Here is a 26,414-nt window from a genome sequence, read left to right on the forward strand (position 1 = left end):
TATTTCTTAAACCGCGATCGTGCTTCAAAGCAAACAATCATCAAGAAGTTGTAACTGCTTTTCTTTAAAAGATAATGTTATTGATTTTTCTGTAATATTTTGAGATTTTAGATTTGTCAGTCGTCATCGTAATTCCCATTATCGGTACTCACTGACGACTGAGCGACTGCAGCGTGCGTTGTATCGTCACGTTGGTCGTGCTGTCCTAGATGATTTCGCAGAAAAAATATAAACAATAACAAAAACAAACACTGCGCACCCCGATACCCGGTGCTCCATTGCCCGAGACCACTGAGACGCAGTGTGACTGCGATTTAGTTTTAAATTTTACTGACGAACCAGACGTTACCAGTGTCCATTAACCAGTATTCACTATTGCCTGTTGTATATTTTCATTGCTATTCATAGTAATACGTTTTATCCAAGTAATAATAAATATTAAATTCACCGATTTTTCGTCCGCTCATAGACCGTCGTTCATTCGATTTGTCGACTTCGCGAATTCCGCCAAAAGTTCATTACAGAACCTGTAGTCATGTCTGTGGATCTAACAGCGGTTGACGGTAACAATACACATACTCGTTAGTTATTATTGACTTATACTTATACATATTATAAACTATACGATATATACTTAAATACTTAATAAACAACAATAGGTACATAAAATTTCAAATAAATTGTTTGTATGATGTATTGATGTGTGACGCGCGTTAACTCTTATAGATAGTGTTGTAGATTTGGCTCCTAGGAGGCCATATTTTTGTTAAGCGTCTACCTGTGGCATGTAAATTTATAAAGCTCGGGGCTCCTTCACTGTGTAAACTTAACCTGGTGATGACCAGGCCGACACTGGTTGACTTTTCCAACCTGAGTTCCCTGAATGGGCTGCAGCCCCCCCGAAATTTTAAGAAAATCTAAAAAATATTTTCATGGTCTATGAAAGTCAATGCAAAATTATTAAATTCCATTTTATAGATTTTAAATTCGTATTATTTTGTTGGAACTGACTTAACTAGAACTAACGGTGTGTTAAACTGCATATGTAATTTTAATTTTATTGTAGCAGTTTATATTTTAAGTAAGTTATTAGGATAATATACATATAATTTGTCACAATACTTACAAAAGTCAAATTTAGATCTAGCTACAGCTCTTAAACAAATAGAAACCATAACATTAAAATTTCAAAAAATGAGAGAAAATTGTTCAGCTGTATTTGGTGATATTTACTAAGAAGCAAAAGCAATTGCAACATTATTATATGTCGAGGAAAAAAAACCACGAATATGTGTTAATCAAAGAAATCGATCAAATATTCCACATTGTTCCACTGAAGAAAGACTATGTGGGAACTATTTTTATCCCCCACTTAGATGATTTAATTTCATCTTTAAATGATCGTTTTATGACTCAAAAAGAAACTATTATTTTGTTACAGTATAATTTACATTCTCTTTATATTAATTTGTGAAGCAGTTTATTTTTACATGGATGATTTGCCAGGTTTTAAAGATACAGTTGACGCTGAGTATGATTTATGGATATCTAAATGGACCTCATTAGAACCATCATCAAGACCTTCCACCTTCACAGACGCTTTAATTTCTTGTGATAAAACTCTATATCCCAATCTCTACCAACTGCTGAAAATACTTGCCATACTTCCCGTGTCAACTGCATCAGCTGAACGCAGTTTTTTAACAAGATTAAAAACATATTTGAGAAACTCAACTTCAGAGAATCGTCTTGTTAGTTTAGCATTACTAAATATTCATAGAAATATTTGTACAATGGACGATATGGTTTTAGACAAGTTCGCCAATAGTGGACGAGCTAGACAATTAAAACTTGTTATATAGTACCTACCTAATACCTACATTGTATTTGTATACATTGTGTTTTAAATCATTAAATATTATTTTTTTGTTTTACTGTATTACTATGTTTATAAATGTTCATCAGCCCCTCCTGAAATAAAATTCTGGATACGCGCCTGCCATCTCGTGCAGGCTATTTAGTTCAATATTATATTCAACTTGTAGGTAATGTGCTGACATTTTGTTAACTACCTAATATTAATTTTATTTAACACGGAACATAATTTGAAACAATGTAATTAGAACCATCTTTCACCTGTTTCAAGCCATCTGCTAGTATTGTTAATTGTTTTTAGAGTTCCGTACGGTAAAACGGGACCCTATTACTAAGGCTCCTCTGTCCGTCCGACTGTCTGTCTGTCACCAGGCTGTATCTCATGAACCATGTAAGTTAGAAAGTTGAAATTTTCACAGATTATGTATTTCTGTTGCCGCTATAACAACAAATACTAAAAATCCTAGAATATATAATATAAGCAGTGTTAACATGTTTATAGCTGATGATGGTGCGGAACCCTTCGTGCGCGAGTCCGAATTGCCCTTGGCCTTTTTTATTTAGTCACTAGCTGATCCTGTGCACTTTGTTGCCCATTAAAAATGCCAACTCTATATTATGATAAATATGTTTTACATCTTACCATGGCAACCATTTATAGGTATACAAACAATTCTCTCGGAAATTTAAAAATAATATATAAATGGTCATTAATATCTATCCAAACTTTTTTGTAACCACTACATGCATTGCCATTTGACTGTTTGGCTGTTTACCATGGCCTGGTTCATAGAAATGGTACAAAACTTATTTTGGGCCACTTGCCTCTATACATTTTTACTAAGTAGTGAGTGTACTAAGTAGTAACCTAGCCCCTAAACTCTTTGTCTATGCCTCGGTCTATGCTTATAAATATACGTATAGTAATTATGTTATTAATATAACTTTTGTTTGAAATATAGACTAACTCTGTTGATGATAGGTATGACACAATACTGAATGCACTAATTAATAGGAAAATAGAAGTACCTGCTAAGCATGAAAAATTTCCCATTATGGCAAAAACACACTTTATCCACTCATTGCTAACTGGCAACTGAGAATTGTAAATTAAAGTGCAGTTTTTTTGGGTTACTTTATATTGGCTGACTTTTTATCACGTGATCATTAATCACTGCAATAAATAACATAAAAAATTTAGCATGTTACTCAATATTTTTTCCCTGCAAGGAAAATTGAAGAATCATATATATGTTGTGTGGTACTGTTAGTGTATAATTTCACAAAAAATAATATAAAATTGTTTACGCTAAATCGGTCAAAAAAAAAAAAGTTATATCCAACCAAAACACATAAATATTAAATAAACTACATAATATAACTTTCTTTTATTACGTTTTAGTTGATACAAATTTGATTGCATTAGCAATGCATAAACTATCAATCGACAACACAAATGTCACAGATGTACTGACTGACTGCAACATTTATCTCACTAAATTGAACCGTTGTGATTTATTAAAATCGGCTAACCTCATGGATTTAAATCTTATTTTTGATTGCTTGAATACTACAGATCAGTATGTAAAATTATATTACATGATATATCATTTTAAATATTAGTTATTATAATGCAGTTAATACATTTTTTTTATAGAACACAAATTGAAATGAGCTGTGCATTGCTCCAAAAACTTTTATCTGTTTTACAGCCAAATCATGCATTTAATAAGTATTCAGCCAGTATCGAACGTGCTATACATCATCCAAATGATACAGTTAAATCTACAATTTTATCAGAGGTAAATATTGTTAATGGAATATTATTTATTATACTTAAGTGTAATTCTATGCATTAATTAAAATTTTTTTTTCAATTAGTTGGAAAAAATGTTAGCCAATGATAATAATGTGGACATCCAAGTGGATTTGGCTTGTACTATAGTTGACTGTTTAACAAGCAGTGATATGACTGTTTCATACAATGCAGTTAAATGTCTTAAACGATTTCAAAGTGTTGAAACCCTTTCATCAATTCCTATATTATCGAAGTTACAGATCATAATGGCAGTGGATGCAAAAATACGTACACGCGTCTATGATGTGAGTTATTTACTCATATTGTAGTTATTAAATCATTGATTATACTGGGTATTTTCCAATTCCTAAATTATTTCAACTATCAGTTTTTTTTCTAAATGTATTGTTTTTTTTACAGATTTTAATTCATTGGGCTAAGTCTGTGGATGCTTTAGCATTAATAAGTTCCAAAGGTCTCTTTACCAATTTGGTTAAAGACATCACATATCCAGATGTAATGATGCAGATGGTTACTATACAAATGTTAATTCCTTTGAGTATCACTGAATATGGGTTCGATTATTTGAATTCTATTGGAATTATAAGTGGGTTGTATCGTTTACTGAGCTCTAATCCAAAAGAATTGGACGACCCTTCAGTTGTTATACTTAACCCTAGTATGTCCTAGTTTAATAATTTTTAAATATTTAAAATTATGATGATTAATATTAAAAATATTGTGTATGTAGTTGTGCTGGAGTTTTTCATAAAAGTTACTCAAGTCAGACCACTTTTCATATTTACAACATATCCTAAAGTGTTTGTTGTAATTTATGAAGTGTTAAAAGAAGGAGATGATTCACTAGTAGGTGTGGCTATAAATGCTATCTCTACTTTGGCATCTTCTTGGGAGTGCAAAATGTTGTTGGATAATCCTTCAGCTAGTACGATCTTACACTATGATGGTAAAGTGTTTAGCTTAAATATTAAAGAATATTTAATATACTATTCAACCATGATTTATTTTTATCTAAAATTTAACTAATTATTTATTATAAATAGGTGATGACGAATTAGACATCTGGAGTATATTTATCATAGAATTAAATCGTATTGCTACTAGTACCAAAACTGAATTAAAAGCAGGAGCTATTCAAGCCATCACAAAGATTATTCAAATAGAGGTACTTAAAATTTGATTTGTTTATTTCTATAATATTATATACTGTATGTCTGTATCCCATTAGGTAAAAGTATTATTAAACTGTTGTTTATTTAATGACTTTTAATTTAAATATATTATAATATCTTAAATCTAATTGAGACTTGTCCATATTCTGGAAAAATTCCAAATTTACAACACATTCAGTAATTTAGATGCATCTTACTACCCTGCCATGAAGTATTAATTTTGAATAGCTTCTTCAATCAAGCCAACCATGACCTATTAATTATCCCTCCATGGTTCCATTGTGCTTATTGTAAATATATTTTTTAAAGGTTGTACAAATTAAATAAATATGACAAAAAAAAAAAGAAAAGATGCATCTTAATCTGTTGTTAAAAAAAATAAGCATTCTTATTATAAAATAGAATTGTTCTCCAAGTTTTTCCCAAAATGTGCATTAAAGTGTTCTCTACCTTACAAATATTTGAAACAGATTAAATATTATTTCTCATTAATATTTAGTGTTACATTTAACTTAGGACTTAACAGTTAACATTATCGGTTTTGTTTTTTTACTCACATAATCACTGTATTTTAGAATGGTGAACTATCTTCAAGAAGTGATATGATTGAACGTACAAAAAAATGGTACAAACAATTGAAAGATAACCCATTAAAAAATATTGTCCATGCATCATGTATCGTACCATTTTTAAACATACAGCAAGCTGGATATGAAATGTTACAGGCACTGGCTGAACAGCCATGGGGTCAAGAGGAAATTAATAAATGTTCAAGTAAATATAATTAATATTTAAATATTAATTTATTATTTTTAACTTTTTAAGAAAGTTTTTAACTTGTATACATTTTCTAATTCCAATATGCTTTGATTTCAGCATTACTGGATCTTGTGTTTAAGGACTGTCCAAAAGATCCTATTCCAATTAAAGATTTGAAAAAAATGATAATTAAAACTCTATTAGAGTCTAATACTTCCAAAAATACTATGAGCGAAGAACTTTTATTCAGAATTCAACATAGTGAGGCTATAAAATCAAATGAACATGCACCTCAACCTGATGTGTTAGTGGAAAATATGTCCATTTAGTAATTAAATGAATTTACTACTGTATAAAATATATTATTCATATTGACTTGTATTAAGTATATAATATGGTGTATTTTTTTATAACTTGATAATTTCATTAATTGTTTTTAACTTCAAACATTTTACTATTTTATTACAAGTAGAAAAAGATTGATTTTTTTTTATTTTTTAATATCATAAATTACTAACACTTAAAGTTTAAAGAAAAACTATAAAAGTTATTTTTCAATCATCAAATTAAGCCAATTTATGTAATTATCAATGGAATATTATATCATATAATTGGTATTATATTCATTTTATAAAATAGAATAAAGACTGAATATGCAATTCATTGAATGGTCAATAATTGTTAAAGTATAATTTTGAATATATTTTACTTTAAACTTTTAAATCATTGATTTTTTGTCTTTTGTGGTTTCAGAATGGGTTATGGACATTATATTTTTACATAAAATGTTGATTAGTCTTCCCAACTATCAAATTAGCCAATTATTCAAATGCTATCATTAAACTTAATTCAATTTGACAAATATTAGTTTCTAAACCATAAAATCATTCAAATTTGATATGAATTGATAAAACCGGAGAAGTTGTGCTGCTGTGCCTTGTCATTCAGTCGATTACTGTAATGGTTGTGTTAATTTTGAACTAATTGATAAATTATTGTATACAATTCTGATCTTATAATGTTTTAAAGGGTATTTTAATATTTAGTTTTATATTTATATTACTATTATTAATAGCGTAATCCGGTAGATTTAACAACCTCTTATACAGGTTATGATCATATGATCAATTTATGTGGAACTCTGTATTGCGTTTTCTTTGTTTTTGATTCGGTATAATAATTTCATATAAAAATATTTAATATTATAATAATATCATATTTAAGGGGGCTGGAGCGTAATCAATTCTAAGGAGTAAAAACTAGGCATTTTATATTTCTGTTTATCTAGGTCTTATGAATGTGTTGAAAGTAAATGAACAATGAACATTAGTGTGTTTAATTCGTAGTACTGATCACGTTTTATAGGGGCATCTGGGCATCATACTGACCGGGATGTACGTCTGTAATTTACCTACCCGCATGCACATGTCACCATATATTGCTTTATAAAATTACAAACATTTTTTTTTTTTTAAATACTACTTGTGACTTCAATTACCACGCTCAGGATGTTCTAATTTTAATTTTGAAAGCAGATTTGAATTCTCCTCTAAATTTACTATGTTTAAACTGTCGTACATTTTTCATATTCTATATCAATATGTATTTAAATTTGAATTATGAATATGATCTATTTTTATTACTCTTTTTGTCAGTAAATTTCCTAAGTAAAAAAAAAAATAAAAATCAGGAAAATGAAATTTTCAAAGCATAGATAATTTAGTGACGAATTCAAATTTGCTTTCAAAATTTATATCGCAACATTATATTGGACGTAGTGATTGAAGTCGTGAGCTATGTTTTCGAACGAAAATGAATCACGCTCCAGCCCCCTTAATTTAACCTCGCTGGGGCAATTATTTAAGGGACAATATTTAGGCAATTTTATATCTCGTCTTATCTGCTCGGAATCTTTGTGTTAGTTTAGTGTGAGTGAAATCCAATGCGGGTACTACTTTTTAACTTTTGTCAGAGCATGCACATAACTCGTTAACAATATACAATTCACTAGAAATACGAATTTTGCTACAAAATTAAAGTTTGTCAACGTAATCTGATTTTGATTCTTTAAACATAAGTACCTATATAACATAGTAAAATGATTATTCAGAACAAACAATTTAGAAAGTTTGAGTAGTTTGACATGAATTTGTAAGCCGGAAAAATTACATGCGTATATATGAGTGATATAACGTCCACAATTTCATGCCGAGAACTTAGTGCCCATATTATGATCGTTAAACTAATGTTAAACCACTGAATTGTAATACGATGTTTAGCGATTGTATATTAATTTATAAATTATAATCAACAGACTTTCCATACTTCACTTGATAAAAGCTCATTGTGGTTAGATAGGCTGCGTACGAGTTGAATCCCGGGTACCTGTTTATCTGCACTGATACCGTTGAGTTGATTTCCGGATCATTAAGAAGTACTTAGAGTTGATTCCCGGGTCATCAAAAGGTATGTACGAGTTGATTCACTGGTCATTTTATTTTTTTTTCAATATTTAGTAATTAGGTAAAAAAATTGTATTAAAAAATTTATTTATTTGGTAAAAATTTAAACACTATTTTTAAAAATTGGTACCCGGTAATGAGATTACCAGTATACCGTAACATCACTTCTCTTAAAAAAATTTGTTTTTCTTGGTTTTTCTTAGATTTTCTAATCCCACTGCTTCTGCATTTTATATACGTTTCCAACTGCACTTCTAACAGCTCATCTATAAATATTTGTGTACCCACTGCTCACTATAAAAACAATTGTTGCGTTTCGAATGAAAACTCTCACAACTATTCGTAGTTCTGTTTAAAGTAGTGGAGAATTGAGCCCATATACTTGGTGGAAAACAAGCTTCTGAGGAAAAATAATTATCAAATACGACGTAGTCCATAAACTCTACAATGTTTTTGTTTCGTAAATACGAGCGTGGTCTTGGTGGACATGAGCGCGCGCTGTGTCTGACGGCCGAACTCTTTACCTGCGTTCTTGGTATACATACAATAGGGAATCAACTCGTACGTACATCTTAATGACCCGGGAATCAACTAATACATAAAGTAGGTCTCGGGAATCAACTTACCTACTGTGGTTAGATTATGTTAGGATAAATAAATAAATCAAAACGTTAATTGCATTTTACGTATATTTTTTAAAATGTTACAAACAGATAGGTATACAATAACGAATAACATAACATTATTTAATGATTTAGGAAGCAGTGCATCATTATCATATACCTATATAAAAATATCTACTGTAAAATTTAAATTAATTTGTTACATTAAATTAATACAACGTATATAAAAACTGTGTTGTATATTATATTGATAATCAAATTCGTAAATAATAGTTATAATATTCAAGAATCAGTAACATTTTTATTTATATAGGTAATTAAACATAATTATATAAGACGAAAATCGTTTATATATTAATATAACAACAATTATTAACATATAATATAATAATATGTTCTGTTATTAAAACAATAATCAACACATAAATATATTATTAACTAATTTATAAATACTCTGTTCTCTCCATAGGCAGAAATCCTTTACAATTTCAGAGATGGCTAATATTTTTAACTCCAATGTAAGCGGGGGGCTAAGCCCCCAAGCACTTCGCGATTTCTACCTATGGTTTTTTCGTCACTAGGTAAATATAGTAAGTTCTATTATTTTAGCTTGCTAATCTGTAGTCTATTCACACGTTGAGAAAAACTCGTTTTCGAGTTTGTGTCATGTCGGCGGACGAGTCAAGAGTATGTAGGCAATATAATACAATACAATAATAAAATAAAATAATAGGCATAGATGTCAATGAAATGAAATATAGAAAATACAGATGATCAGTGGCTGTTCCGCTTGGTAGGTGACACGAGTTTCAGCAGCGATACGATTGGTGCTTCGAATGCGATAGACAGGATGAACGCAAAAATGTAAGACACGACGATTTGTCCCAAAAACAAAATTGCCTGAAAACCAAAAGAATGTAGATCTGTATTTACTTATACTCTATATAGTAGTATAGTAGGGAGTCAAATAAAGTTGGCAAGTACCAGTAGAGGTAGTCTGTACTCTGTAAATCTGTTACACTCAAGTAGAACCCCACATGGGGGGGGGGGAGACCTAGAGTACAGGGGTCTGGCTATTTTATTGTTGGGGCAGTGTAAAATAACTTATTCACCAAAATTGAAACCATAACCTAATATTATTTTATGACCTAGGTCCTAGAAACAAATCCTAGATACCTATATCGTTAAATAATATTAAGTAGGTACCTATTAAGGTACATAACTTGTTTGAAAAAAATATTCTGGTGATAATCCTGTAATCATAATTCATGAAATATTATGATTTGGTTATTTTTGTAAACCAGATAGGAAACTCAATAACATTGACAATACATCAACATATTAATAATAATATATTATACAACAGGAGGAACGTGAAATAGGTACCTGTACTTTATGCAATAATTTGAGTAAAAAAATATTTATTTTATAATTTATTGTACCTATGTTAAATACTTAAATGCATTCTTTCTTTATTTTAAAAGATTTTAAGATTTATTTTGTAGGCATACCTATCCGGGTGGGTAAAATGATTCTTTTGCCTCTTTCCCCCTTCCCGCAAAAATGTTGTGTACCTTTTATCACCTACTATAACCCTACTACAATTATGCCACTGGATGGAGCAAATCCACAATTCACCTAGTATCTTGCGTAGGTACTTACGTTTAGTCAATATAGGTACGCGTTGATAAAACGTTACTTACAAGTTTAAAATACATTTTAACCGTGGAAATATATTATATAGTTAGTAGGTACCAACTCAGTTTTGTACAACTTCCCTGTATAATATAGTTATTATACTTATTATGGTTAAACGATATATAATATACGTACCACAGTCTCCACGGTCAGGTGAAGTGGAGTGTCTCTTTTCATTACCACGTACCTAATGATGATTGGATGAACTAGGTAAGCGCAATAGGTAGTCCGACTGAACGGTATTAAGATTTTGCAGGACAGTAATTTGTTTATGTAACCTGTAAATCAGATAATATCATCATTATTATACATAACATATGTAAGTCAAGTTTTAGTGGTGTTGAATGATGAATTGTAACTATTAGAACAATATCATTGTTAAGAAAATTATGAACTGTGTGTGTGTGTGTGTGTACGTAAACGTCGGTAATTGAATGTGACTTACCCCCGTGTCCGGTCGCACAAGCGATCACTGTCCACGATAGGCAAAGGGCCCACATAGTGTGACTCAATGAAGAGTATGCGGCGGCCGCGACCGGATGTAGATCCATTTGATGGAGACCGAATATCAGACTGCAGAGCACCGCCGACGAAATGGTCCATCCCGCAATCACGGTCAGCTGAAAATATTGAAACGCGAATGTTATATATCGTTGCCAAACCGAAAATCGAAAGAAACTTACCGTGTTCATCTTGATTTTGCACTCGGTCTTGAACAGCAGCCATCCGATGGACATGCCCACGAAATACGGTCCAAGTCTCGTCCACGGTTTGTCGTAGATCTTGTCGAATAGCGCCAGCGGGTCGTCAATGCTGTCGAAAACCGAATTGTTTCGTCATTTTTAGTGGTTTTTATTGAAATAATAATACGGGGAAGAAAAAAAAATGTGCATAAATCACTCACTTTGGCATGTGCTTGTTAGTGTACGCTATGTATCCGGTAGTGAACCACGAGGCGACCGTACAAAGCACTAAAATGACAGCCGATACTTTGAAATACCTAAACAGCCAATATAGGTGTCGTGAGTTTTGAACACAATCGTAAATTATAATACCTACGACAACAGTCGTAAAAATGCAAAACATAATAAATATGTTCGTCGATAGCTTATTCACTCTATTTGCCGACTTCACAACGGGAAAATTTATTGGTGTGGGATATTTAGTATTTTTGGCTTTTAAACCTACTAAGGTATACTCTCAATACCCCCGCTATTTAAGGAGTTTTATATAGGCAATTTGAATAACATTTGTGGATGAATTAAAATTTTTAATATTCAATACATTAAAAAATACAGAATATTTTAAAAGTGATCTCATATCAGTACTAACAATGGTTGTTGCGTAACAACGAGATAGTATAGAAAAACTAAACAGTTTCGCTTGGGACAAACTATCGAGTACAGTATCAATCATCAATATTCACTTATTTGTAATAATCAAATGAACAAAAATAAATGAAAACCAATCTTTCCTAATAAATAATTTGGATTGTCATAAAAAAAAAATTTGTACTGATTTTTAATTTGAATTCCTACGACTAAAAGAATTAAATGATTAATTATTTCAAATTGTACTGTGGTTTGTGGGCGTGTATAAACGTAATATAAACGTGGCTAATCGAGTCTAGAGGCATACAATATTCATTATATAAAACCCAATTTGTCCACTATTCAGTGCCATCATAGGGGAGCACATTAAGGTTTTTTCTAAACATATATTATTCACTACACAATCTGTATTAGGTATAGGTACAATAGGTAGTCAAAAAGTGTAAGTGATGTGTGAAGGACAGACATAAGTGGTGACTTGTTGAAACTTGAAGAGGCCATTTGTTGATGGAATATTGGGCAGTCATCAAAAATTAATATATTGAAGGTTTTTTTAATGTAATTATATTACATTATATAATATTATTTTTTTTATAACGTTTATACTTTTTAAATATTGAGGGTATAATGATACAATAATTACTCGGCATAATATTATATATAAACACTATAAACAGTGTATACTGTATACCTGTATAAATGGTCTGTTACAAGTCTTATTACATTATTTTTGGTCGCTTATATTTAATTAATCGTTTGATCTCTCACCGAACAGATAGTATGAGAAGAATAACACCTAGTATGTAGAATTGCGTGTCGTCTGCCAAGTACCAACTCCAAAGCATGCACTGTAACAAATACGGTAACATTATATTATATCGTTGCGATGGTCTGTCGTATTAAAGCATTTTACTATGTAACCTTTTACTCACCATGTCTTGAACGGGGAATAGAGTATTGATGTACAGCAGATTTCTCCACCAATATTTCGGGCAATTTAAGTGGTCGTCTGTCGGGGGGTCGAACACGGAATTATAATGGAACCATTTCATTGTCAGCTGTACCACGCCCAAAGCAAAGAAATACGGTGCAGTAAGTCTGAGTATAAACATTTGAGAATTGTATTATTAAATTGAATAACAAATCATTACAGTCCGTGAGTAATTTTGTGCGCGCTATTAACCTGCAGAATCGGTAAACCAAAAGTCCTATGAACTCGATAAAATTGGACAAAAAACCTGTGGCTTTGGTCAGTTTGTTAACGTCCACTTTTGCCGTGGTCCTGAAGTATAGAAATGATACCAAAAGTCCACTATAAACACAAGAAAAAAAATGTTTATTATTTTGCTCATCTAGAATACTCTAGTTTTTACCAGTACTTATTTATAAATATTTAAAAAACTTTTTTATTATATTATTTGTTGTTTTTCAAGTTATCGATATATTGTACTATTTTAGTAACATTTTTATCAATTACCCAAAAACTAAAATTAACCACTCGAATATAAAAAGTATTTCCGTAGGTGCGAATAAAAGTGTAATTAAATATTTAACAGCACTGCATTTACCTGATGAAGAAGAAAGTATCTACCGAATACGTCGCTTTGTTGATCAATTGAAACAACAAATGCCGTTCGGCCGTGGTACGGAATTCCATGTTGTCTAAAACAAATATTTATTGTATGATAAATGTCGAACTCACGTTATAGCGTATGTAGATCGTGTTAGAGTGACGACCTGCGAATGATGATCAATTGAAGATAGTTACCTGAGTATTTAAATGAAACAATGCAAACGTGGCCCAAAACGATCCAAACCATGCTCAATGACCGCAGACCATGTACCGTAGATATCGTGTCTTCGCCAATCGACTTGTCGCATATTTGTCTTAAGTTTCTTCGCACGGAAAACGCCAGCAACATGTTCACGGCTGTACCTGAAAACGCGAACAAATCATTACGATCCATTACTTTGCGGTGAGGACTTTTGGCATATATATATATATATATATATATTATGTACTTACAAGTCATCGGTTCGGTTTTAGACAACGTCTCAGAGCTCTTCGAAGATTCTGCACGACATAAAATCAAGTTCAAACAATACACAATCTATTTGAATATTTAAAAATCCAAGCTTACCAGACTCCAAATCTATTTTGGAATGTTCGGAGAGCGGTTGTAACTTGGCACTGCTGACAGCGTACCTGTAATTGTCAAACATGAACCCGTTCATTCTGTTACGGTCGTTTTTTTCCAAGTACATGTCTAAGCCCGTGCCCAATATCAGGAACACCGTAGTTATAGCGGATATTATTCTATAAACGGGAAAGATATTACGGTTTAAACATAATGCAATCGATGGTTGAGTTACGTGTGATGGACACTTACACGAGGAGCCAGAAAACTCTGTCATCAAACAAGTCGTAGTGATCGTGAGGCGATTTCACCTTGGCGACTCTTACATCTCTTTCCGGGATGTCTTGATGCAGCGTCTGATTGACCATCTCGTCCACGTCTTCTTTGGAACAGGAGTAAGGTAAACACAAACCCAAGTGTTGATATCTCTCCTGTTTACGAAAACACGTATAAGATAAATATGAAAGTAATTGGTAAAGTATAAACTGTAACTTGGAATTTACAATTAAAACAAAACATTCTTTTAATAATGTATAACAATTAATGTTTTACCCTCTAAAGTTTAAATGTTGTCCCGAAATTCAACTACAATATACAATATAGCAGGCCAGCAGGGGTCTCCAACCTTTTTATATGGTGGTTAAACCTGCGAAATGCTAGAGCATCTCGGCGAAATTTTTTTAGATGGGAATAGAGGTAATGAAATCGAAGATAATCGATGAAGCGAAAAATGTTGTATCTATTTTTACAAATATTTTTTTTCAAGTTGAAACTGTTTTTTTTTTTGTAGTTCCGCGAAGACGGTAGTAACTGAATTTTATTATATATAACGTCTTTAGTTGTTTTATTTTATTATATTAGTTTCGCGGGAACTACGAAAAAACTGTAATATACCAATTTTAAAAAAATAATTTGGAAAATAGAGACAACCTTTTTCGCTGCGGCGAGCGATATATAAGAATTATTATTTTTAGTAATTAATATATTGAAAACAATAAAATCTAATATACTTTCAAAATATCAATTAGCAGTATAATTTTAAAGTATTATTTTATATTAGGTATTATATAATTTGATAACTATTGATTGTGAAATAATAATCAAAGACATACTATTATACATTATAGGTAATATTTAGGTATACCAAATCAAATTGGAATACATAGTTTTACATATTTATATTTTTTAAATTAAATAAAATCATATTTACCGTATAATTAATTGGTGCTTTTAAGGCGATGTATGTTTTTATTATATTGAATCCTAGTTTGAAAGGTTGTTCTTCATCATATTCTGATATTTCTGTACACAAACTTTTCGATCCTAACCAGAACGTATTTCCCCAGAAATAACCACTGCTGTAATGTCCACTAGCATCTGACACTATAAATAAAACAAAAAAATAAATACATTTAATTTTCTTAATATTCAGGCGAGACAGAATGATTATGTTGAATATGATGTCTACTTACATAATTTTACGCTTAAATATAATTATATTATCATTTTTCATCTTTGGGAAATTTAAAGTTTGGGACTAAATAAAAAAGTTTTTAAAGTAGGAACTTACTCGAGTTTTATCGTAATTTTTATGATATATTTAGGTGTTAAAAGTTAAAACCAATACAGTTAATACAATATATACAAATATATATTAATATAAATAACTAAATTTGACATTAGCTACCAATTTTGATGTACATGTACCAGGTACCTGATCTTTATTAAGACCCTTCATTACTCAGCACAAGTTAAGTCATACTACTGTTTGAATGTGTCTATTCGTCGTCGAATAAAAGTTTAAATTTGTATGAGGTTTAAATTTTTAGATCTGAATATATATTTTGATAGCTTAGAGATATATTATGGTGGGGCATATTGATTGTTTTAAGAACAATAGGTACTTAGGAAAGTTTTAATTTCATTGAGAGGATGTGGAACCCGCATGTGTTGTCTCCGTCTTACAAGTGCGGAACATAGCAAATTTTACGTTCAGCAGATCACATTTGGCTCCATCAGTTTAAAAATAAGAGTGAATTGATCTCTTATAATATTTAAAGGTAAGATTATAAATTATCTAGGCAATTAATTATATTTTAATTTTGAAGCGAGTTATGAGTATTTTAAAATTGTAAATTGTTTGTACATCTTAAAATAGTAAATACTCATAACTCGCTTTAAAATTAAAATATAATAAGAAGCCCACGAAATTTCCTAGATAATAATTTTACCTTTAAATTGTAGAAGAGGTCAATTCGCTCTAGTTTTTAAACAAACAGTAATAAACGTGTACTGGTGAGCGTAAAATTTGCAATGTTATGCACTTGAAAGACGGAGACAACATATGTCACTGTAAATACATTTGATTATTGAGCATTACTTCAAAGTTGAAGGTTACATTCAGATATAGATTTGAATGTAATTTGGAATGGTTGTTATTTGAAATGAATGGTCTAATTAAAAAAAATAGGGTCACGGGGATTTGTATAGACGGTTCCTTCAACAATGTGACCGGGTAATATATAACGTCAATAATGTACCAAGTATTTTAAGAATTTGAGGGAGGAATACATTGGTATGGGAGATTGTAAATTGCACTGATTATTAGTTGATTATCTTTTTTGTAAGTAAATTCTACAGGTATGCCTTTTTACCTGTATTAAAAACGTGAATTCCACTGGTACTAAATTTTGACGATCTGTGTAGGTACTCCATTAACTCCAACAAGTTAAATGTTTGATTTTCATAGAATGCATTAATGAAAAGTTGGCATTATGTTCTGACAAAGCGTATAAAGCGTGATAATAAAATAAAATTATACGAATATACTTATATACGTTATGTATAGTTGGAAAATAAATTCATTTTTAGTTTATTTATTTTTTATGTATATTTAATCATAGTATAAACTGTACATAAAAATGTCATTTTTTTAATGGAATTTACATTAATTTAGTACTGATGGTGTTCACATTTATTTTTTCTGGTAGAATTTGCATACATTATACGCCCATTGGAATATTATCCAGGAAAATATTAAGGTATTTAATAATTATTCAAATTCCATTATAATGGGATGATTCCATAAAATGGTGCCCTTAAAATAGTAGCTGTCCATAGCGATTTACTCTTTATTTCCCCTTATATACAATAAAATATATTCAATGTTGTTTTGATTACGCCATGTAAACACGATATTTTTATGCGAATTTTGTCTAATATATTATGCAGTTATTTAACTATCAAGTATAGACCGACAAAAAAAAATACACCTAACACGAATAAATTATGTGTGCATGGACTGGGAAAGTAATAGGTATTTATTATAATAAATTGTTAGGTATGCGTGTTAATAGGTAGGTACCTGGTACACCTATAGTAATTAATTATCATTTATTAATTATATGAACACTAAAGACCGTGAGCTTTTTTTAAAATTTTGGATAGTGTAGAATGCATTAAAACCATAACCTATACCATAACGTATTCCCAAAACCATGTTTGCGGAAACAATTTTTTTAAAATAATATTGTTTTATAAAATGTTTTTATTAAAATAATTTGTTGCTAATTGAGTATAAATATTAAAAATAATAATCTTCGAAATTTGTTAGTTGACTGACGTATTTGTTTTTCAGTTAGATTTTCCAACCTTTAGAAATACCCCAACCACCAAAAGTTGTATATGGTTAGGTTTTCCTTCAGATTATAAAATAGTGGTCGCAGATATGATACGTTATATAGTTAATACTAATCAGAAAGGCAGTTCAACTGGACTTTTCCATCAGTTGTCCACTCGTCCCTAGGGCCTAAAATATTGCGATAAACATTGATATTTACGACATATAGTTATTTGAAACTAAATTTATCATGGTTATTTTGTTGTAACTCTGGTACATATTAAAAATGAGACAGCCAGACTTTACGGAGAGTATTATAGTTGATTCTAAGAACCAAGAAACGTATGATTTAAGTAATTAGTACTCTTATAGTCTTATGTTATATGGATGAAAAAGAAAAACACTCATAATAAAATACGAATAGTGTCTATAAACCAAAACTCAAAATTACATGGAATAAATACATTCATTTAACGTTCCAGATGAATCTAGCTTATGATCAAAAAATAGTTATTTTTTAAAAATAATATTTGTATAATATTATAAAATTAAAAATACAAATCGCTGCCTAGGTAGAGTATTCAGTTACAAATTTATAATGCAATAGTTACCTATCAGTTTACAAGACTCATGAAAATGGATTTACGTAAAGATTATTTTCACAGAGTTACACAGTGTTACACAGAGTTAGACAGTGGGCAGTGTAGGTATTGCAGTGAATTTACATCGGCCGCGAACGAACATTTTTTTGCATTGCAGTTTAATAAATTATAAAAAGGTTATAATATTATATATTGGAAATATACGTGCGCAGTAGTATTTATCTGAATACCTCAAACGCAGAGAATTCTTTTCAAAAATTGCAAAAATAAATATTACTCTACTATAGCGTACCTATATATTATAAGGTCTATATTGTCTTAACAATGAACGTGATTGATAGTTGTTTTACTACTGTTGTCACTGCACATTTTTATCGGCGTCCAATAAAAAAACTTCGTTTACCGACAGCCACGGGAAGTATATCCAGTAGCTATAATAATATTGATTGATCAATGCTAATACGTATAATTGTAGCTGCAGAGACCACGTGAGGGCGTCGTAGCAGATCTTATCGGTTCGTTCATAATATCGTCGTGTCTTTTTATTAATTTAAATTTGATACCATCAAGACTCAAAAGTCAAAAGTTAATATTATGCCAACCGTGGCAATCGGAAAATCGTCGAGTTAATAATATTTTGTACATTTCTTAATGTCTCGAAAAAAAATAACATTTTCAGTCTTCAGAACAACGACATTGTGACGTTAAATAAGTAAATAAAGAAATCGATACCGAACATAGCTGCATTTTTAAACGGGTTTCCGTTTTCATGTTATAGCGTTGCAAAACCTCGTGGAGTCAAGTTCAAGGTTGTTTACTCGCGTGAGCTTGTATTGTAACATTCATAAATAAATTATGGGCAATCGTAAATCATGCGTACATGGTTCCTCGCGGCGATACACAATAATGATATAATACGCAAATATAATATTATTATGATTAGTTGTTATTATTCTATTATTCGTATATTATTTAATAGGTAATGAATTGCCTCGTTGCCTTATTCATAAATATAATATTATCAGAGGCGTATTTACGATTTTGGCGCGCCTTTTTTTCTCAGTTTCTTTTACTCATTGTTACAAAAAAATTTAAACCCCCCTCTAATTTACAATTTACTTTTTCTCTCCGTTAAAAGTCAAAAAGCGACAACCCAAAATTTATATTTTCCCCTTATTGCATTTATGCTTCCATTAATTTAGAGAACACTTTTATTTTACCTTTACCACTCCATTTATTTCTAGTAAAAAATTCAACTATTATAATAAAATAAAACAAATTATAATTTTAAATTTTAGCCTATTTTTCTAAATTGTATCTACATATGACAATATAATAAAATAGGTACATTATAAATATATATATATATAGAAATATGTTTAGAAATGTAAAATATATCATAAGAAAGGTACAGGTTATCCCTTATCCGTTATCACTAATATAATTTCTCAACCAATCAAATAAAATAAAAATTTTTTTTTTCATATAACCTCTAGCGATGGCAGCCATTTAAGGACTCAGAATTTGGTGCCCTGGGCAATTGCCCCCCGTCGCCTCCCCCAAAAAGATTCTCAGTCGTAGAGACGTATTCGATCGTGATCAGTGTATTATCTTGATCGTGGATCGGATTTTTAAGAGCCTATTATATCCACCTCGATAGTACCTATAACCGTCAACCGAGTATGCATAATATACCTATTATAACATAAAACGCTACATGAACAAACTCCATATAATATTATATAGGTAGATATACGTTTACGGGGCGTGATTTATATAATAAAAGGTATTATAGCACACTATTACACGGAACGTCAACACGTGGGAGGAAGTCTATAATACTGTAATGTACTTACAATATTATATACCAATTTATATAGATGACGATTTCATCACAGGCTCGAAAATGAGCTAATTTATTCACACTTCATATCCGTGAACGGTGTTCGAAAGAAAGCTATTCGAACGATATTTACATTTTGGATATATATTGTTTATACAGAGTAGGTACGTAATATTATTTCTCTTCAGGTATGAAGAGTGCAAGGCGCTGCGTATATATACTGTGGTCTGTGAACATCGTTAGTCTTGCAGTGTTATGATACCAAATATATTTAACATTTCTATGGTGCGATAAATATCTGCAGACTGCAGTAGTAGGCATTCATAATTTTGACAGTTGGTCTTAAAAAAAATCGACATTTTAATTTCGTAGGCCCATGAGCAATATGCAATACAAGCTCATAATTCATATAGTATGTATATAGGTATATAGGCACGTCAGTACGTTTAAAATATTCAAAAAATTATTTTTCATTATTTTTATATATTATTACATTGGTAGAAATTAGATTAATGACAAAGTGTATTGTTTTTCACAAATACTGACTGTTGAAAATGATGACATAATTTGTATAATTGTTATCGGGTACCTATTTGTTTTCAGCAAAAGTTATATATCTATCGTTTTTTTCCATAAAATAATTAATATGTGCGTTGATTGTGTAAATTTAGGTCAAAAGCCAAAATACTCAGTACGATTGTATGAAATACAGAATTCAAAATACCCAATTTGGGTAAATTAACTAAATTTTCTAACGAATAGGATGAAATCCAATAAAAAATCATAGAAAATAACCTGTTTGAAAAATAATTTCTTATAACTTGAGTATATGAATTATGATTGTCAACAATGTGTTGAAACTTTTATAATTTCCTAACTTATTTATCCGTTAGATATTCCAGTAAGTACATGATATTTTTTCAAAATACCATGCGTCATAATATTTTTACTAGCATCTGAATACATTATCATAATATATAGCAGTTTTCAGACCTCATCTTTTTCATTACTCTGATGATATTTTATATGGCGTTCGCGGGTTGATCGATTATGGCAATTCTCTTGCTGTGTATAGGTTGTTCGGTCCGAGTTCCTTTTGCAACCAGCAAATGCGGCAAATCGGAAAATCTGTTTACTCATTGTGATGTATAGGTATATCATATTAAATATTTGACTATGTTTATACGAAATGCTTACAGTTATATGTTATGCGTAACAAATAAAATATATATACCTACGCATATCGTGAATGTTTACTTTTGCTTGTTTACACGGACAAGAACGAAAAAAAAAAATCATTCGGATATAAACCTTATACCTAAGTATTCAAAATATCTAATACAGTATACGCGCAACTCAGATATATTATACAGGCTGATTATATACCAGTAAACACAAAACACACTCATTATCTCGACAAGTATTAATGTTTTTATAGAAAATATTAATTTATTTTGTTTTAGGAAGATAATTTTACGTCATTACATTATTTTTATTTAATATTCCGAAGCAGTATATTATTCGGAGTACCTATTTAGATCTATAAAAATCAAATTTCAGACAAATACTATAGTGCATTAGTCGTATGTTATTGTTGTATGGTATTTAAAGTTTAGAGCAACAGAGTAATGGACTAACCTTTTTGAAATTCTACATGTAGAATATACATACCCAAGTACCACTCCACACTCCGATCATCTAAACTTTAAGTCTTTAATAAACTATAACTCGTAAGTTACTTGTCAAAAATTTGATTTATATAATATCTAAACGTACTTTAAAATATATTTTGCTTTAGGGTGAGGGATTAAAAATTCATGTTGTCATTAAAAAAAAGTAAAAATAGTAAAAATAATATTTATTAAGAAAATTTTGTTTTTTAATGACTTAAAATTATGTAGAAAAATATTTTCAAAAACGTTAATACTGAGTGTCTTATGGTAAAAGAATAACTCGGTATATTATGCGATATACAATATAATATACAACAAATACATTGCCTATATTGTCTTATAATATAATATAATATTGTATCTATATACCCATTATCGTATGTCGAATCGCGTTCGATTCGCGTCGAATATATACGTACCTAACGGCGCCGCTGCACAGCACATAAAAATAATATTATACATTATACGCATTGACCGTGATGACGAATGTGACACGCGCCATTTGAAATGGGGTCCTTGGTAATTGGCCACACTTTCGATTTCCCAACTCGTCCGGCCCACGAAAATCGAATTACCCACGGCAGCGGGTCGCAGGCGGTCACACTCAACAATAATATAAGTGTTTAAGTGTGCGTTTGGTTTCGCTAAAGCCGTTTCCATCATATTATTACACTCGAATTATATTGTATATTATAGTATCCGCGATTAAACGGCGTCTGTTTGTTTTTGTTTTTGTTTCTGTTTTTTTTTAAAATTTGCTTTAGATATTCTCCGACGCAACACGCAGACTTGCAATTTTGTGACGTCACAACCTACCAGATCCCTACTTAGTCTCCGAATGGTGGCTAACGGGGCTGCAGCCACGGCCCCCGACATAATTAGGGCCCCCATATATATTACTGTAATACAGTCATATACGGTTTATTTATATCAATAAATATAATTAAGTAATTATACTTACAGACTTACCGTATAATTTATTTATAATCTTTGCAAAAAAACGGAATTTATAATTTAAGTTAAGGGACCCCATAAAAAAGTTAGCCCTGTGTCCTAAATGCCCTAAGTAGGGCTCTGCAACCTACACGAGACGATGATATCACTGCTCAGTGACACGTGATTTTCGACGACGAGATGACGTGTACCTAGGTATGTTATAATATAATGTATATTTTCCGGGGGGGGGGGGGGGGGGAGACCTGGAAAATAAAATATTTCAGGCCGAGAACTATGTGCAATTAAAGACGGGGTCAAGAAGTTCCATTTGTCCCTAAAGTTCGAATTGGTGATAAGCTTTTCAAATGAATTTTGTAGCATAATAAATATTATGGGCAATCATTTTTATGAACACTTTAAGTCTCTCATCATAATTTTACCCTAGTTGCGGTCATATTATAGTGAATAATAATGTATCCACCAGTTTATAGTGAAACGTAAAAATTATAATTTCTAAAATGTATAGGTACCTGGTACATGTATAATATTTTATAAAAATAAATGTCTTTCAGCTGACAGACATTGGAATCTGAGTACTATAAATTATAATCAAGTATTTTGGATAAATGGTATTGATTTCAACGTGGTAATTGTTAAACCTTTAAAAGAAACTTTTCGCGTTTGAAAAGTTTTCATCGCATCAATATTTTATGATATTTTATGACCTTTAAAATTGGTGAGTAGTATATTGTATATTATACATACGCATTTGATTTCATCCGAGACTTTGAATATCATATATTATATTATGCATCAATAGATGGACGCTAATAATCATACTATCCCAACTATTATTTTATAGCTGTAAGTTCTGAGTACTAATCGTGGTTCATGTCTCGCGTTAAAAGTTCACTTTTTTTGACTTTTAAATAAGATCAAGTTTTCTTGAAACGCCAAAAATGTAATCCATTTATTAGGTTCAAACAATTTTTAAGCTTCTGATATAGGTAGAATTGTTTCGATGACCAACGTTCATTTAATTTGATTATTGTTTTTTATCACATGGTTGTTTTTAAGTTAAGTTTTCCATATTTTACTTAGCTAAACATCTAGGTACATTCCTAAACAAAGTTTCGACAGAAGATGTTTAGATGTTTAGTACTTAGTACATATATCACACAGTTAAATACAATTAAAAGGAGAATAATAATTATTGAAAATTATTGTCTTTGCATTATACAGATTTCAAAATTTAAAATATTTAACGTGCCATATAATATGTTATCAATCTTAAGTAAAATCTTTTAAGAGTATAATAAGAGAAAATCTATTTTATATTATTTTAAATGAAAGTAGGTACCAATTGAATTAAATAATACATAATATAAATATTCTATTTGCTGACAACAGATTTATACTTTTTATTTTTATCTTCATCTAGACTTATGCAAATGACAATAAAGGCTCATTATACATATACAAAGTCCTAAAACAGTTTAACCGTGATTGGTTCATTAAGTTTTTATTAAATGTTTATGCATTTAAAAACTTTCTTCTACTTATGTAGTTAAATTAAGGATAAAAATAAGAATTATAAATAATCTTTGAATAGGATGGTAATATTATTTTTATTTTTGTATACGATTGTTATAGTCGTAATTTCTTATATAAACGTATTTACTATGCTATAATCTTTAAACTTTTTTTAAAACTCAGAAATTCTTCATAATAGTTATTATTTATTTAAATCATAACTTCATAATTCACACGTGCATTGTATGTGGTAATAACACATGGTCGATTTAAAAAATGTTATTCTATAAATGGATATTTAAAAATTTTGAAAAATGTGAAAATAAATAAGAATAATAAAAAGTTTAAAATCAATTGTTTATATCGTTTGTTTAAATCGTGTGTTTAGAAATCAATAGTATATATTTCCCTAACATTAACACTTAACCAACGAAATATTAGTCGTAGAACGTAAATTTGCTATGTTGCACATTTTTACCTATAGTTACTAAACAGAGAGCGTCCTATTAAATACGACAAGTATGAGGGTAAAAGAAAAAAACTGCCCACCAGCGGTCGGCCTATTCGATTATCACGTGTAGAAAGACATTTTAGCACGTACATAAGAAACCGATAAGTACTTTTTACAATAATCATGAAAGAGGGCATAGCACCTCCCCCTCATTGCTAACTAAACAAAAACTGTTCCATAAAATTACAAAAAAAAATATCTTTTATATTTTAACTGATTTAATTGGCATTTAAAACAATGAAAATAAATAACAAATTTAACGTCTTTTAATCGCAATATAATATGTAGGACTTGGGTAATCGAAAATTGAGATAATTTAGTCCGATCTATCTGCACTATACTATATAGGCGCGATTAACGAATTATATTATCTAGTCGGTGGTGTTAAGTTATAATAAATTATAATTAATTGGCAACAAACTCACTTTTGAATGCCCACATCTTGCCGTTTCGCAGGGCTGCTTGGTAGAGTTGCACGTGCTCGGCACACAGTGACGATACGGCAGGCGTGGCCGTCAACTCGTACGGATCCCAGAAGCGGAACAGCTCTTCAGGCCGGGTGACGTTGCCTCCTGGCCACCCTCGCCGGTAGCTGGACGACCGCACGTACTCGGGATACTTGACCGACCGCTGCAGGACGTGGCCGACGGGGCTGGTGCCGGCGGGCGATGCGTCCTCGGCGGCCGCGTCGTACTCCTCGGCGGACGCAGACGATACGCCGCCGTTTGTCGGAACCGGTGCGACGTCGGTCAGCGGCAGCTGGTGATCTGCGGCAGCGTCATTGATTGACGCACCACCGTCGTGACCGTGGCCGTCCGAATCTTCGAACACCACAGAATCCTCGAGGTCCTCATAGAGTTCGGACACCCGGTCACTCGCGGTGATGCCGTCAGCGCTGAGGACGCCACCGCCGCCGCCGTCGTCTTCTCCGCGGTCACCACCGGTCAACTCTCCCGAGTCAGAAGCCCGAGTGCCGTTGTCGTCGTCGCCGACACCGTCCACCGAGGACGACGTCGTAATGGCTGTGGAGTTATGAGACGTTCCGGCGTCGTTCAATCTACGTAGATGTTGTTCCGTGGACGAGCTGTTTGTCGTCGTCGGCGTGGCTATGGACGGCCGCATCGCCGACGCGAACATCAGCGCCCAACAGCAACACCAAAGTAACGTTTTCATCGCGTGCGATTTCGTGTGTATTTATCGACTCTCGTGCTCGACACGTATGTAGTATAAATATTGAGTGTAAACCGTCAAACGGCACTTCGTATAAGTACGTTGCGCGATATAAAAATATGCGAATCGATACTGTCGATATTATCTATCTGACGACCGTGCCGCGTCAGACGTTTTTGGAGACTGATACGCGTCGAGTGGCCGGTATGCTCGAAGATCCGTTCAAACGTGCGGCGGTGGCGGTGGTTCGTTAGCCGCCGCGTGTCTCCGCGGGCTCGGAATTTCTGTTTTGCGCGCGCAAACCAACGCACGAGCAGAGGGAGGTGAGGCCGCGGCCGTTATAGCTGTCGGTGTAGTTGTCTGTCCGGCTAGAGTTCTGGTGCGGACTCGGCCGGATTGGATCTCGTGGCCGGCGGCCGTATCGCGCTACCGATAGGTTTATACCACCACTCTGGACGCGGTACATTACAATATATGCCATATATTATATATATACGCGGTTCCGGTTGTCGTTCCATCGGGTTTTTCCAAACAAATATTGTTTAACAGTTTGTTATTGTAATTCGAACTCGCAGACAATTTTATAGTTGTACAGACTAAGTTATACCAGATACCTATCTTGAACATAACCGTGTTTTATACTTTATACT

General features: G+C 31.7%; 2 protein-coding genes across 3 annotated transcripts; one reads left to right on the forward strand and one right to left on the reverse strand.

Moving 5' to 3' along the window:
• Window positions 1-272: 272 nt before the first annotated feature.
• Window positions 273-6,348, forward strand: LOC100164553 (26S proteasome non-ATPase regulatory subunit 5). Of its 2 annotated transcripts, none has more exons than XM_001949542.5 (9): window positions 273-581; window positions 3,278-3,455; window positions 3,533-3,677; window positions 3,757-3,978; window positions 4,094-4,352; window positions 4,425-4,640; window positions 4,738-4,859; window positions 5,442-5,640; window positions 5,743-6,348. In XM_001949542.5, exons 1-9 carry the CDS (start codon window positions 536-538, stop codon window positions 5,952-5,954), a joined length of 1,599 nt encoding a protein of 532 aa, XP_001949577.1. In that variant the 5' UTR covers window positions 273-535; the 3' UTR covers window positions 5,955-6,348. The 2 variants fall into 2 exon arrangements, with proteins under 2 accessions (XP_001949577.1, XP_003244310.1); XM_003244262.4 differs by having other exon boundaries at window positions 273-563.
• A 2,503-nt stretch (window positions 6,349-8,851) lies between these two features.
• LOC100169318 (nose resistant to fluoxetine protein 6) lies at window positions 8,852-26,168 on the reverse strand. Its single transcript, XM_001947018.5, has 15 exons — window positions 25,020-26,168; window positions 15,088-15,260; window positions 14,130-14,308; window positions 13,881-14,056; window positions 13,766-13,813; window positions 13,508-13,675; window positions 13,308-13,401; window positions 12,923-13,051; window positions 12,672-12,837; window positions 12,508-12,587; window positions 11,313-11,408; window positions 11,092-11,221; window positions 10,854-11,028; window positions 10,544-10,686; window positions 8,852-9,610 (listed from the first exon to the last, which is right to left on the reverse strand). The coding sequence occupies exons 1-15, from the start codon at window positions 25,765-25,767 to the stop codon at window positions 9,485-9,487; spliced, it is 2,631 nt and encodes an 876-aa protein (XP_001947053.1). The 5' UTR covers window positions 25,768-26,168; the 3' UTR covers window positions 8,852-9,484.
• Between the last annotated feature and the right edge of the window lie 246 nt (window positions 26,169-26,414).

This window comes from Acyrthosiphon pisum, chromosome A2 (genome assembly GCF_005508785.2).
Source record: "Acyrthosiphon pisum isolate AL4f chromosome A2, pea_aphid_22Mar2018_4r6ur, whole genome shotgun sequence".
Taxonomy (NCBI): domain Eukaryota; kingdom Metazoa; phylum Arthropoda; class Insecta; order Hemiptera; family Aphididae; genus Acyrthosiphon; species Acyrthosiphon pisum.